At 43.6% G+C, this 12419-nt stretch overlaps 1 protein-coding gene across 2 annotated transcripts in view; it reads left to right on the forward strand.

The window, feature by feature from the left end:
• LOC147032328 (gap junction beta-2 protein-like) overlaps nt 1-9966 on the forward strand; it is a 20099-nt gene extending 10133 nt beyond the window's left edge. Inside the window, exons 2-6 of one of the 2 annotated variants that reach the window (XM_085869843.1) lie at nt 41-130; nt 1979-2100; nt 6888-7061; nt 7158-7313; nt 7413-9966. In XM_085869843.1, coding sequence (XP_085725969.1) covers nt 41-130; nt 1979-2100; nt 6888-7061; nt 7158-7313; nt 7413-7724 — 854 coding nt within the window. In that variant the 3' untranslated portion in view covers nt 7725-9966. The remainder of the gene's footprint in view (nt 1-40; nt 131-1978; nt 2101-6887; nt 7062-7157; nt 7314-7412) is intronic. The other variant, XM_085869844.1, reaches the window with a different exon arrangement.
• Nucleotides 9967-12419: the final 2453 nt, after the last annotated feature.

Genomic DNA, 12419 nt, shown 5'->3' on the forward strand with positions numbered 1-12419 from the left:
CCATTGCCAAATTTATATCCAACCCCCCCCCCCCCCCAAGGTTCTATGGAAAGGAAAAATGAGCGAATTTCAAATCGACAAGTTCGAATTGCGAACATACCTCGTGGGAGTTCATTCGTTCAACTCTCAGGTGAGCGACAGCATGAACGACAGATAATTTTGAAATTTAAGATTGTCATCACATGAGAAAAAGAAAGTAGAACACCTCACAGAACAATTTCTTTTTTCAAAACAATTTTAAGAAAGGGCCGTTTCTCGGCTCAAAGGGCTGGAATTGCACTTTGGGCTCAGTTAATGTCTGGAGTATACCTGTCAAGTTTGGTTCGGTTTCGTTTACAAACAACCGAGAAATAGCAATTCAAAAAAATGGGCCAAGAGGGCCATTTGTCGGCCAAAAGGGACATAATCTCACTTTGGGCTCATTTAGTGCCTGCAGAGTGACCTCAAGAATACACCTGTCAAGTTTGGTTCGGTCTGTTCTCTAATAACCAAGAAATAATAATTTAAAGAAAATGGGCCGAAAGGGCCATTCCTCAGCCCGAAGGGCCGCAATCACACTTTGGGTTTAGTTAATGCCTGCACATATGTGTCTAGTATATGCCTGTCAATTTTCATCGAATTCTGTTCACGAATAATGGAGAAATAGATGTTCAAATGAACTGCACACAAGAAAAGAGAGAATGCGAGCGGCGCTTCGACCCCGTGGGGTGGAAGACCCCACGGGGTAAAAATTATTAAGCCACGGAGAACACAAAATGTCAGTCGATGCTTTCACAGCTCAAACCAACATGGCAGAACTCCAAACACCAGGTCGATAGACGTTATTTTTTTTAGATGTATCTATGTTGAAGTGACGTCTGGTATAATGAAAGCAGATTGCACAAAAGGTGAAACAGTGATGTCTTGTAAAAATTGCACAACATTTTTAGCAGGCGAGGCACTGTCCAAGACAACACACATCACAGTGGGGCCCAATGCAGGTGGGTGGGCCTGAACTTTGTATGTCGATCAATGTATTTTTGGTTGTGTTTAGAAGTGACAATGCAGGGGACTTTTGCCGTGCATTGCCATGGCTTGCAAACTAATAACAAGGCAGCTTGGAGAGCACTCGCCAAGTGGCTTAAGCACTCAAGCAAGGACTCCAATGAAATGTTTGATAAAGAACGACAGGCTTGGCAAGCAATAGCAAGCTGATTGCTAATGGAGCACACCCACAAAAATAAAACCATTGCTAATTTCTTCAAATTTTCAGATGTCACTCCAGATTTTGACAGTTGTTTAGTCCACGAGATCAGATTCTCAAATCCAAAATTATATTTTGATTACATACTTTAATTTGTCTGTGACAGTCCATGTGGTAAATGACATCATATAATGCATGAAATGATGCCATGATCCTAATTTGAAAACTCCATATAGCACCTACAAAAGCGATTTGTAGGTATGAAGATCAGGCATTCGATAATGTGACTGAGGAAAGAGAAGAAAAAAAAATTGAGCGCTTTATCATTAAACCTTTATGGCCTGTTCAATTAAGGCAAGGCATTGTTGAGCAGGCCAAACAAAATGGCAGCTGAAGACTCCAGTGAGCTGACAGAGGGCTGACCAAGATGGCTCCCCACCATCTTCGTCAGGCTTATTTGAGTTTTTTTGTCATGATCAGTTGAGCACCCAATAAATTGTCTTCAAAAGAGGTATGAAAAATTACCCAAACACCCAGTTTTTATTTATGCACTCCCTTGGAGTTCCCTTAGAATGCATGCAAAGTTCCAGACCACTCTGTTTCATGGATTTGGAGTTATAGTGGAGACACACTGACATTTATTATTATAGATTTCAATCCAAATTGGAGTCAAGCTTTATCATGCTTTAAAAGACGCTTTCCTTCCCACCGACCCACCCACTACTCCCCCCTAATCTACAATAATTCATTACCCTGTCTTAATTCTGCTCTCTGTCTGTCTGTCTGTCTCTCTAGATGCTCAAGAAAATGAACAAGCCACAAATGAGGATCCAGATGCAAAGGATGATGATATGGATGTGGAGGACATTCATTCCTTACTTTATGGAATCAAGAAATACTCCACAAAATTGGGGAAGGTGATGGCCAAAGTCCTGATAATAACTATAATTTCTAAGTACCCACAGGCATGCCATGTCAGCACAAAATTCCGTTGTTGAAAAGGAAGAGCTTAGGAAGTGTAGTCATCCTGCAGGATGTTTTAATCTATGATCGAACCTATTTATTGATGTTAACCATGCTGCCATGCAAAGTTATTCCCATATTTAGATATATTACAATTAAAAAAGCAATGCAGAAAATGCAAAAGAACAGCCAATACAACCTAGTTTTCTGAAAATTATTTGGATTCTCATTATATTGTTGTAGTCGTCACACTCGTCCCAATTGCCAGCTCAGAATCTGACAAACCATGCCATAGCGGTCGGGCCAGCCAATTGATTATTGTGTGACGAGCCGGATTGTGGGCCTGTTTGTCTCGTTATATTGGTCCAATGGAACACACGAGACAATTAGGTGATGCGTGAATCAGTGTCTTATGTCCGTTCATACTAATTAGCGATCCGAGCGAAATTGCCAGACACAGGTATGGTCTTGTCAGAGGCACAAATCGTCCAAACCCAATCTGTCCTTTAACAGACATGTAACTACGAGTGACCACTCAAATTCACACAGAGACAAAATGATTTTATAATGATTTATAAAATCATTACATGTGATTATGCCATATATCATGTGACCTGCTAAGTCATCTCCAGGATAATTTTCCTTCAGGACCTGTGTTTACGTGCAGCCGACAGATGCTCTGAAAAACTCTGACCTCTGGAAAGTACTGAGAATGCCAGCTGTAATGATGTTGTTGAATTGTATGCTTGCTTGATTGGTTGTACTCAACTGGTCTGCGCATGCTGTGTGCATGCACCAATAAATCTGGCAAGAGGTCCGGGCAAGGTGATCCCATTGTGTCCGTCGTCACGACATGGTGTCAGAGATTTGGGATTTTCTTCATCAACAGTGATAGAATCTAAACCACCTGGTTATCTCCGGCTGGAGGGGAATGTAGCTGAGAACTGGCGATGCTCAAGTAAGGACCTTGAGGCTGCCGGCCTCAAGTCGATGAGCAACAGTCGAAAGGCCGCCATCTTGCTGAACTGAGCCGGGCCAGATGCTGTGGATGAATACGAGAACCTCCTGTTTGAGTCAGCAATTGCTTTGAAGATATTCGAAACCGTCATAGGCATAACAGCCCATGAGCGATTCAAGTTCTGGGAATTCACCGAGTCAGAAGGTCAGTCATTCAAATCATACTTGAACAAGCTGCGCATCATGACAAAGGCATGAAAATTCACTGAGACTGATAATATGATCAGAGATAAAATCATTTCTTCCATGCGCAACCTCGCCTTCAAAGAGTGTCTCTTACGTGAGCCGGGACTGCCTTTAAAAAAAATTAATAAAGATCACTCTGTTTTGCTGAGTCGAGTAGATCGCATGCCAGGGCCATGACGTCAACTCCCACATCGGTCGCTTCCACCGGGCTCTCCCAAGACATTGACTTGATTCGCTGCCAAGGGTGCCGCAGTCTCAAGTTTCCTGGCAAGTGTCCCTTTGCACCGAAGCCCGAGTCGACCAAAAGCAATAAGGACACCAGAAATTGTGGGAACTGTGGGTGTATTCATCAACCTCGCCAATGCCCTGCCTTTGGGAAATGCTGCAGGAACTGTAATAAGCAGAACCATTTTGCAGAGGTCTGCCGACAATCCAAGCGTGTTCATGCATTGGCAACGAGCACGGCATCGACCAAACTGCAGTCTCTAAATGACTTGTACATTGATGGTGTGTCCACACTGCTGGTAGGAGACATGCAGGTCATGAAACCAGACGTCTCTTGGTTTGCGAACATCAACATCAATGGCCATAGGATACAGGTGAAGGTTGACTCTGGAGGTGGAGGGTGAGACCTCCATGGGGTCCACATGATACCCCTTATGAAGCCCACTTCTACTGTGCACTCAACATGATACCCATCCTTTTCTCCAAGTCTTACAGGGGCCATATGACACACACACCTGGCACCATTTACTTTTTAAAATGCGAGGTTTTAATAGTTTTGTTCTCCCCAAAACCTGGGGGGGGGGGGGTGGAGCATGTGGATCTATAACTATGTTTTGGGGGCCCTCACACATGCTGCATCATGTGGAACCTACTGCTTGCCACACAGCTCAGAAGGAGTCAAATCAATGCTCAACAACACATGGGGAGGCCACTCTGGATCTGTCGCTAACCAGTCCGCCTCTAATGGCGACTCCCTCATCGGCATTCCTCCTCTCTTCGCTCCGTTCATTCAATCGCCACGCTCACCCCACTTATACTCACTTTTACACTTGCCCACGCCAGGATGCAAGGGCTGTGCGGTTTGGTCTCCCGGCAAAGCAGCTTTCCATGCACCGAAGCACACAGTTCACAAACCATCCATTCAACCTCCCCCATACACACCTATGCCATTGCATTGGAACAGGCAAGTCACATGTGGTGTCCATCACACATTGCTCGCAAACAGGCACACATACTGGCAAGCACACAACGCTGGGAGGTGTCCACATCCAGGCCTGTGCTAACTGGACTTTTTTTTTTTTTTGAGCCGATGGGCACATGAGTTGATGCTGTCTCGCCAGGTTGCAGAGTCGGCGTCGAGGGTTGCCACAAACTTTTCCACCTTTTCAGGTGCAAAAGCCATAATCCAGGAGCAGTTTGATACACCTGGGAAGGGTGGGTACAGAGAGTGAGGGGTTAAAGACAATATTTTGAAGCAAGCACAGAATTGAGGTATTCGGCTTTCTCACAAGCAAAGTCGGCTGTGGTGCGATTTGAAGTGAGGGAAGGAATGTTAGAGGAGCATACACCAGAGACAGACTTGACAAGGTGCCACCAGGTTTTAGAGGAGGGAGACAAGTTTGAAAGTTCATTCTTGAGATTGGACAGATGTTTTCTGGCTCTCCCGAGAGTAGACAGACATTTGTGAGCTTTGCGGAATGATCAGAGTTTTCCTTCGGTTGGATTTGCCTTCTTGGAAGAGAATGCAAGTTGTTTTGAGGCACCAGCCTCATTGCAGGATTCAGAGTACCAAGAGCATGAGTATGGGAAAGATAAGTTAAGAAGAGATTGGGTGAATCTGTGCCTCAGAGAGAGCAGGCTTCTGTGAAAAAATTCCCATGCTGAATTACTATTAGCAGCAGTAGATATGGGAGACCAGTCCTGAAGAAAGATGGTCCGACTTGCAGTCCCTGCCAGTCTACCTGAGCGAACTGCCAGACTCACCGGCGCAGAGGCTGTTCTCTGAGAATGGGCAGATAGATGTTGACCTTCACAAGCACATGATCAGATGAACGAGCAAGATATATTGGTGGGGAAGTTGGTCATTACCAAATCCAAGAAGGAAGATTTGCCATTATGGGAGAAATCCGGGTTGGAAAGTTCACAGATCGAGTTCAACCCATGGACTCACGGAAGTCATTTGCAGAAGTGCCGTGGCTGGTGAGAGAGGTACCCACACCCAGCAAATCAGCATGATGACAATTGAAATCACCACATATGAAGGGGAGAGAGGAGAGAGAGAGAGAGAGAGAGAGAGAGAGAGAGAGAGAGAGAGAGAGAGAGAGAGAGAGAGAGAGAGAGAGAGAGAGAGAGAGGAGAGAGAGAGAGGAGAGAGAGAGAGAGAGAGAGAGAGAGAGAGAGAGAGAGAGAGAGAGAGAGAGAGAGAGAGAGAGAGAGAGAGAGAGAGAGAGAGAGAGAGAGAGAGAGAGAGAGAGAGAGAGAGAGAGAGAGAGAGAGAGAGAGAGAGAGAGAGAGAGAGAGAGAGAGAGAGAGAGAGAGAGAGAGAGAGAGAGAGAGAGAGAGAGAGAGAGAGAGAGAGAGAGGAGAGAGAGAGGAGAGAGAGAGAGAGAGAGAGAGAGAGAGAGAGAGAGAGAGAGAGAGAGAGAGAGAGAGAGAGAGAGAGAGAGAGAGAAGAGAGAAGAGAGAGAGAGAAGAGAGAGAAGAGAGAGAAGAGAGAGAAGAGAGAAGAGAGAGAGAGAAGAGAGAAGAGAGAGAAGAGAGAGAAGAGAGAGAAGAGAGAGAAGAGAGAGAAGAGAGAGAAGAGAGAGAAGAGAGAGAAGAGAGAGAAGAGAGAGAAGAGAGAGAAGAGAGAGAAGAGAGAGAAGAGAGAGAAGAGAGAGAAGAGAGAGAAGAGAGAGAAGAGAGAAGAGAGAAGAGAGAGAGAGAGAGAGAGAGAGAAGAGAGAAGAGAGAAGAGACAAGAGACAACAGACAAGAGACAAGAGAGAAGAGAGAAGAGAGAAGAGAGAAGAGAGAAGAGAGAAGAGAGAAGAGAGAAGAAAGAAGAGAGAAGAGAGAAGAGAGAAGAGAGAAGAGAGAAGAGAGAAGAGAGAGAGAGAGAGAGAGAGAGAGAGAGAGAGAGAGAGAGAGAGAGAGAGAGAGAGAGAGAGAGAGAGAGAGAGAGAGAGAGAGAGAGAGAGAGAGAGAGAGAGAGAGAGAGAGAGAGAGAGAGAGAGAGAGAGAGAGAGAGAGATTAAAAGTTAGTCCATGTCATTATTTTTATAAGATTCTTGCATGTCCGTGATAAAAATATATTACATAAGAATTTAAAATGTGTTCTTATTTCAGTACCGTTTGTCGTAATCCCCCATAAAGGTTTTACTGCATACCTTCGATGCAAGAAAATCATTTTACAAGAATGGTCGACCTCGTTTGTCCTATTGTTCTTGCGGATCCCACCTGCCAACCTTATATTTGCCAGTTATGTTGCAGAGTTGAACAATTTGACATGATGGTCGAACCTAATTTGTTGTTTTATTTTGCCCGCTGCACAGCTATGGCTGTTGGTGATGTTACTCTTCCGCGTCATGGTTCTGACGGTTGCGGGTCGGAGAGTGTGGAAAGACGACCAAGATGGCTTCTCTTGCAACACAGAGCAACCCGGATGTGTGACTGTGTGCTTTGATCAGTTCTTCCCCATCTCCCAACTTCGTCTTTGGACATTGCAGGTGGTCTAGTGGCACAACATAAAGCCAATTGTGCAGAAAGAACAAACATTTTCCCACTGCATTCTTACTCCTGGCATGTGTTGCTTTCCCCTGTAGATGCTTTTGGTTTCATGTCCAGCAGTGTTCATTGCTCTACACATCAAATACAAGAAAGCAGAAGAGTCATCAACTGAAGACATCTCAGTGGAGAAAATGCCAGGATGCATGTTCTGTATATACGTGAGCAGCGTGTTTTGTCGTATTGGGCTGGAGGTATGGACTGGATTAATGGTTGAAACTATATTCACCATAATGTCTGACATATGGAAAAGGCAAACGTGTAACCTCATCATATATTCTCTTTGTTTGCAGTTGGGATTCACGGTTCTCTTTTATCATATTTATGGTGGATTCACTCTTTCACGCATCATGACTTGCAGTGAAAGTCCATGCCCTAATTCAGTCGAATGCTACGTCACACGTCCCTCCGAAAAGAACGTCATCACGTACTTCATGATTACTTCATCGATATTCTGCCTCCTCGTCAGCACTGCAGAACTCGTGTACATTACCCTAAATAGGTTTCTTCGGGTGATGTGGCAGATTCCACCATCTTCTCGTAAATCAAAGGCAATGCAGGTGAAGAGGCTGAACAAGAAAACTCCTACTAGTGTGGCAACTTAGCATAACAATTGTGCATTTTGTGAGGAAAGCACCAAATTTGGCACACGAGTAGCCTATCATATTATGAACAGATTTGGATATTGGGCCATCTCAGAATTTTTGATGGCAGTGGAAAATGGCTGCCACAGCAATCAGCGGCTGAATTTGAGATGGCCCAATATACAAATCTGTTCAGAATATGATAGGCTACTAGTGTGCCAAATTTGGTGCTTTCCTCACAAAATGCACAATTGTTATGCTATATTTAGCTAAGTTGCCACACTATACCATTTGAAAGAGAAGACGAGTGAATTATGCACATCACCAAGACACAACCAGAGGAATATTTTGTGCAAAGGTATTGCAGATAGTCAGCCAATGACTGAAACATGGGAAACTGTACAGCAGGAAAGATACACGAATTCACTCGAGTAATTCGAAGGGTGATAGCTTGTGGAGGTCATTCCCATCTGCTTGAGGGTACGCCATTCATATACTGATTTGGGATTGTATAAACAAGTATTTTTTTTTTTTTTTAAAGAGATGACCCAATGCAGTCCAATGTAGATTCTCCGAAAAGCAGGTTTTGTGACACAAACCAAATGCTTTTATATGATTTTCAGAAGATGTTCTAACGAACCATCAATCCAGACCTACTCAATGTTTTCAGCAGTCACCGATCTGATACATAAAAGAGCAGAAGAGCAACATTATGATAGGAGTGAGAGAATGGAGAAGAGAAGAGTATACATTATGCCGAGTGTTGGCTTCATGGTTAGGGTGGTGGGCTTGGGATCCTAGGATCCTGAGTTCAAATCCCACTCGGCTGTTGAAAATAATGCCAGGTGGGGTTGACTCTGCCTGTCATCCTTCCGAGGTCAGGAAAATGAGTGCCAGCTTGCTGGTATTCTGTGTCAGAGTGGCAACCCATCCAGGATTGTGTTCAATAGCCAAGGAGACTGCTTAGGCAGCAACAATGCTCTGCACAGAGTATGGTCCCAATCGATGGATGGTTGGATTGGAAATATGAGGGGATGAAAGAGAAAGTTATATATTGGAAATGCGGGAGGGGGGGGGTTATATCCTAAAACATTGGAAATGTGGAGGTGGGAGGTTATTCCAATAACCTCCTCCAGAATCCAAAATTCCAATATTTTGAGTACATCCTAGATTGTGCAATTTAACAGGCATCATGGACTAGTTATTGGAACCCGATTTATTAGAACTTATTTTATTTAGTTGAACGTCTTCCCATCTTACCCAGAGACATGATTCCTTGATTGTAGTTTTATTACGTTTGGGTCTTTTTATTACCTCTGCCACCGAAGCTGAAGGTGGTTATGCTTTCACCCCTTTCTGTCTGTCTGTGTACAGGATATTTCAAAACGTTGTGGACAGATCCGGATTAAATTTTGTGGTCAGGTTGGGTGTGTGACAAGGACAAACTGATTAGATTTTGGTGAAGATCCGAATCCGGATCCGGATGTGATAATTTTTTCAGTAATTCTTCACCATTAAAATATCGGGCTAAACTAATATGTAGCACGACATTTCAAAAAGTTGTGGACGGATTCAGATGAAAGTTGGTGGACGTGTTGGGTGTGTGACAAGGAAGAAATGATTCAATTTTGATGAAGATCCGAATCCGGATCTGATTCGGTGATCTGAATTTTGGAAGGGATCACCATTGAGAGATAGGGCTAAACAAACATATAAAACAATATTTAAAAAAGCTGTGGACGGATTAGGATTCGGATGAAACTTGGTGGACAGGTTGGGTGTGTGGCAAGGACAAATTGATTCGATTTTGGTGAAGATCCGAATCCAGATCTGGATAGGAGTTAGTTATTTTTGAAAGTGATTCTTCACAATTGAGAGATTGGGCCAAAAACGATATAGTACTGTATACCATGATATTTCAAAAATGCATTGGACCCAAAATGTTCTCGTGGATCAGGCATTGCGTGGCGGAGGTATGCGCTCTACCGAGTGCCCTTCTAGTTTGTACACGCTATCCAAAGCTCAAGATCATCTTCTATAATAATAATTGTGTGTGTGTGTGTGTAACATGTGTAAGTTAATTTAAGATTGTGGAAGTTTATTTGGTTAACTCTGCACTGTCTCTTTTATAAATAATTATTTTATTTTGCTGCACCTACAAATTCCTTGCTTTCCCCAGCTGTACATTTTGGGAATAAACCCTTTGTAATGTCCCACACAATTTTCCTCACCTTGCTGTAATAAATTGCTTGTTATAAATGTACCCAGCTCATTTAGTCTTTTCTTTCATTGGTCCAGCACAGTCCGCATATTAGCTTAGCCAGGAAGTTCTACCCCAACAATCTGTTTTGTTAGCCGGTGCGTACTTGGCAGCTCTGCTTGGCTGCAACTGATACGGTAAGTTTAACGCAAGTACGTATCGAGGGCACGTGACCCTAAATGACTGGCCGCCCACAGGTAAGGTATCACATGAAGTAGTGTGACCCTGCCTGGATTGGCCATGCCAATCGGCATTCATGGTTACCCAGTAACCTGCCGGTGTGCGGAGTTATCTGTGCCCGATGGCTTCAGGACTGGCCGTTCAAGAGTGACCCAAGCGCTTCCCCTTGTGGCGAGCCTCGAACCCCGAGTCTGCAGCAATATTGACGTAAAGGCATTTGTTCATGAGATTACAAATTGGCGATGAGGATTCTCAGGAGATCACAAGTTTGAGGGCATATTCAAGACATGGTGGTGTTCAGGAATATCGGTGCTTTTGATGAAAAAGTGGAGTTGTTCAAGGATGACAGACAGATGCGATGCTTTTTTGGTGGCAAACAGGATTGATGAGGAGCTGCAGGCGAGTTTATTTTTGGCCAATGTTGGAGCAGACATGTTCAAGTTATTGAAGTACTTGGTTGCCGAGCCATGCCAAAATTGAAAATTTACACTCAGCTGAAAGCGGCATTAACAGACCATTACACGCTGAAACTGCTTGCGATAGTGGAACGCTATAAATTTTGAACATCTTCCCAGCGAGAGAAAGAAACGGTTGCTGACTATATCATGTGATTGATCCACCTCACGTCTACGTGCTCATTTGGGGCCTTTCTGATTGAAGCCCTACATGACAAACTGGTAGAGACTCCACCCTAAAATCTCAGGCTCAGACAAATTTATTTTCCAAGATGGATTTTTCCTTTGAGGAGACCAGAGTGAAATGTCTGTCGGACGAGTTAGCCAGCAAAGTGAACCGAGAGCACATGGGTTAGAAGTCATTGGAAGCGAACAGCGACGGTGCAGCAGAGGCAAACCGAGTCCAGCAGGAGAGGAGACGTTTCACGCAAGGCAGGAGGAAAAATGGAATGCACAACAAGCCGTCGGCAAGAGTCTGGTGCAACTGTTGCGGTCAGACAAATCACACAGAAAACTGCTGACTCATTGTGAACCATCATACCTCCTATGAAAAGGGACATCTTTCCAAGGTATGTCCAAGGAACAAAATAAAGATCAAGGACAGAAGAAATTCAGCGTAAAAACTCAGTTCCACAAACTATGTTGATTCAAGCAATGATAACACTGGTCAACAACAAATTTGTTGTCTGCATTTTTTAAGCTGATTTAGGACGAATCTGATGTGCTGAATCCAAAACTCACATTAGTTTTGTTCAATCAGGTCAAGTTTTTGAGATATGGCCACATGTCGTTTTTTACATTTTTGTTCACATGTACGCATGTGTGGAGCATTTTAGAAGAAGTTGGTGGGGGTAAAATGTCATGTCAAATAATTGTTTTGATTGGAAATAATTATTTTAATGACAAGAAGTATTCAGGTACGATAGTTCTGGGTGATTATGTCGAAAAGGGATCAGTTTGAAGTCATAAAACCTCAAAATCTTCCAAAAATTGGTGAGGCAAAGCATAAAGTTCGTGGATCAAAATTAAAGTTAATGGGGCATATTTTGTAATAATGTGATACAAAAAAGTTGTATTTCTTGAAATAACGAACTCTGAAGAATGTACAATACCTACACAGAGACAGAATACTCTTCCCACCGCTGCACATCAAGCTCGGCTTAATCAAGCAGTTCACCAAGGCTCTGGACAAAGATGGTGACTGCTTCACTTACTTGTGCCAGGCTTTTCCAGGATTGACCATGGAGAAGTTGAAAGCTGGCATCTTTAATGGTCCTCAGATCCGTCAGCTCATCAGAGATCCAGAGTTCAAAAACTCAATGAACGAAGTGGAACTGGAAGCGTGGAAGACATTTGTTTTGGTAGTGAAGAACTTTCTTGGCAACAATAAGGCCAGAAACTACGCAGAACTTGTCAACAATATGCTGACTGCTTTCAGAAACCTGGGCTGCAACATGAGCATCAAGATGCACTACCTATTTTCACATATGAACCGGTTTCCTGAGAACCTGGGTTCAATGAGTGACGAGCAGGGGGAGAGATTCCATCAGGACATGAAGGAGATGGAGACCAGGTATCAGGGTCGCTGGGACGCAGTCATGATGGCTGACTACTGTTGGAATCTGAAGAGAGACCTCCCTGCCGCTGAACATTCCAGGAGTTCGAAGAAACGGAAGTTCAAGCCCTGAAGTTTGAACAGTGGTGACGCAACATGCAATTTACTTGTACTTACCTTTATCAATGCCCACCATTCAGATGACAGTAATCGATGTTTCTATCATGTAATCAATAAATGTTGTTGGCAAAACATTTTTTTTTCTT

The sequence above is a fragment of the Eptatretus burgeri genome, chromosome 2, assembly GCF_056783735.1.
Source record: "Eptatretus burgeri isolate ZD-2024b chromosome 2, Ebu_testis_v1, whole genome shotgun sequence".
Classification (NCBI taxonomy): Eukaryota; Metazoa; Chordata; class Myxini; order Myxiniformes; family Myxinidae; genus Eptatretus; species Eptatretus burgeri.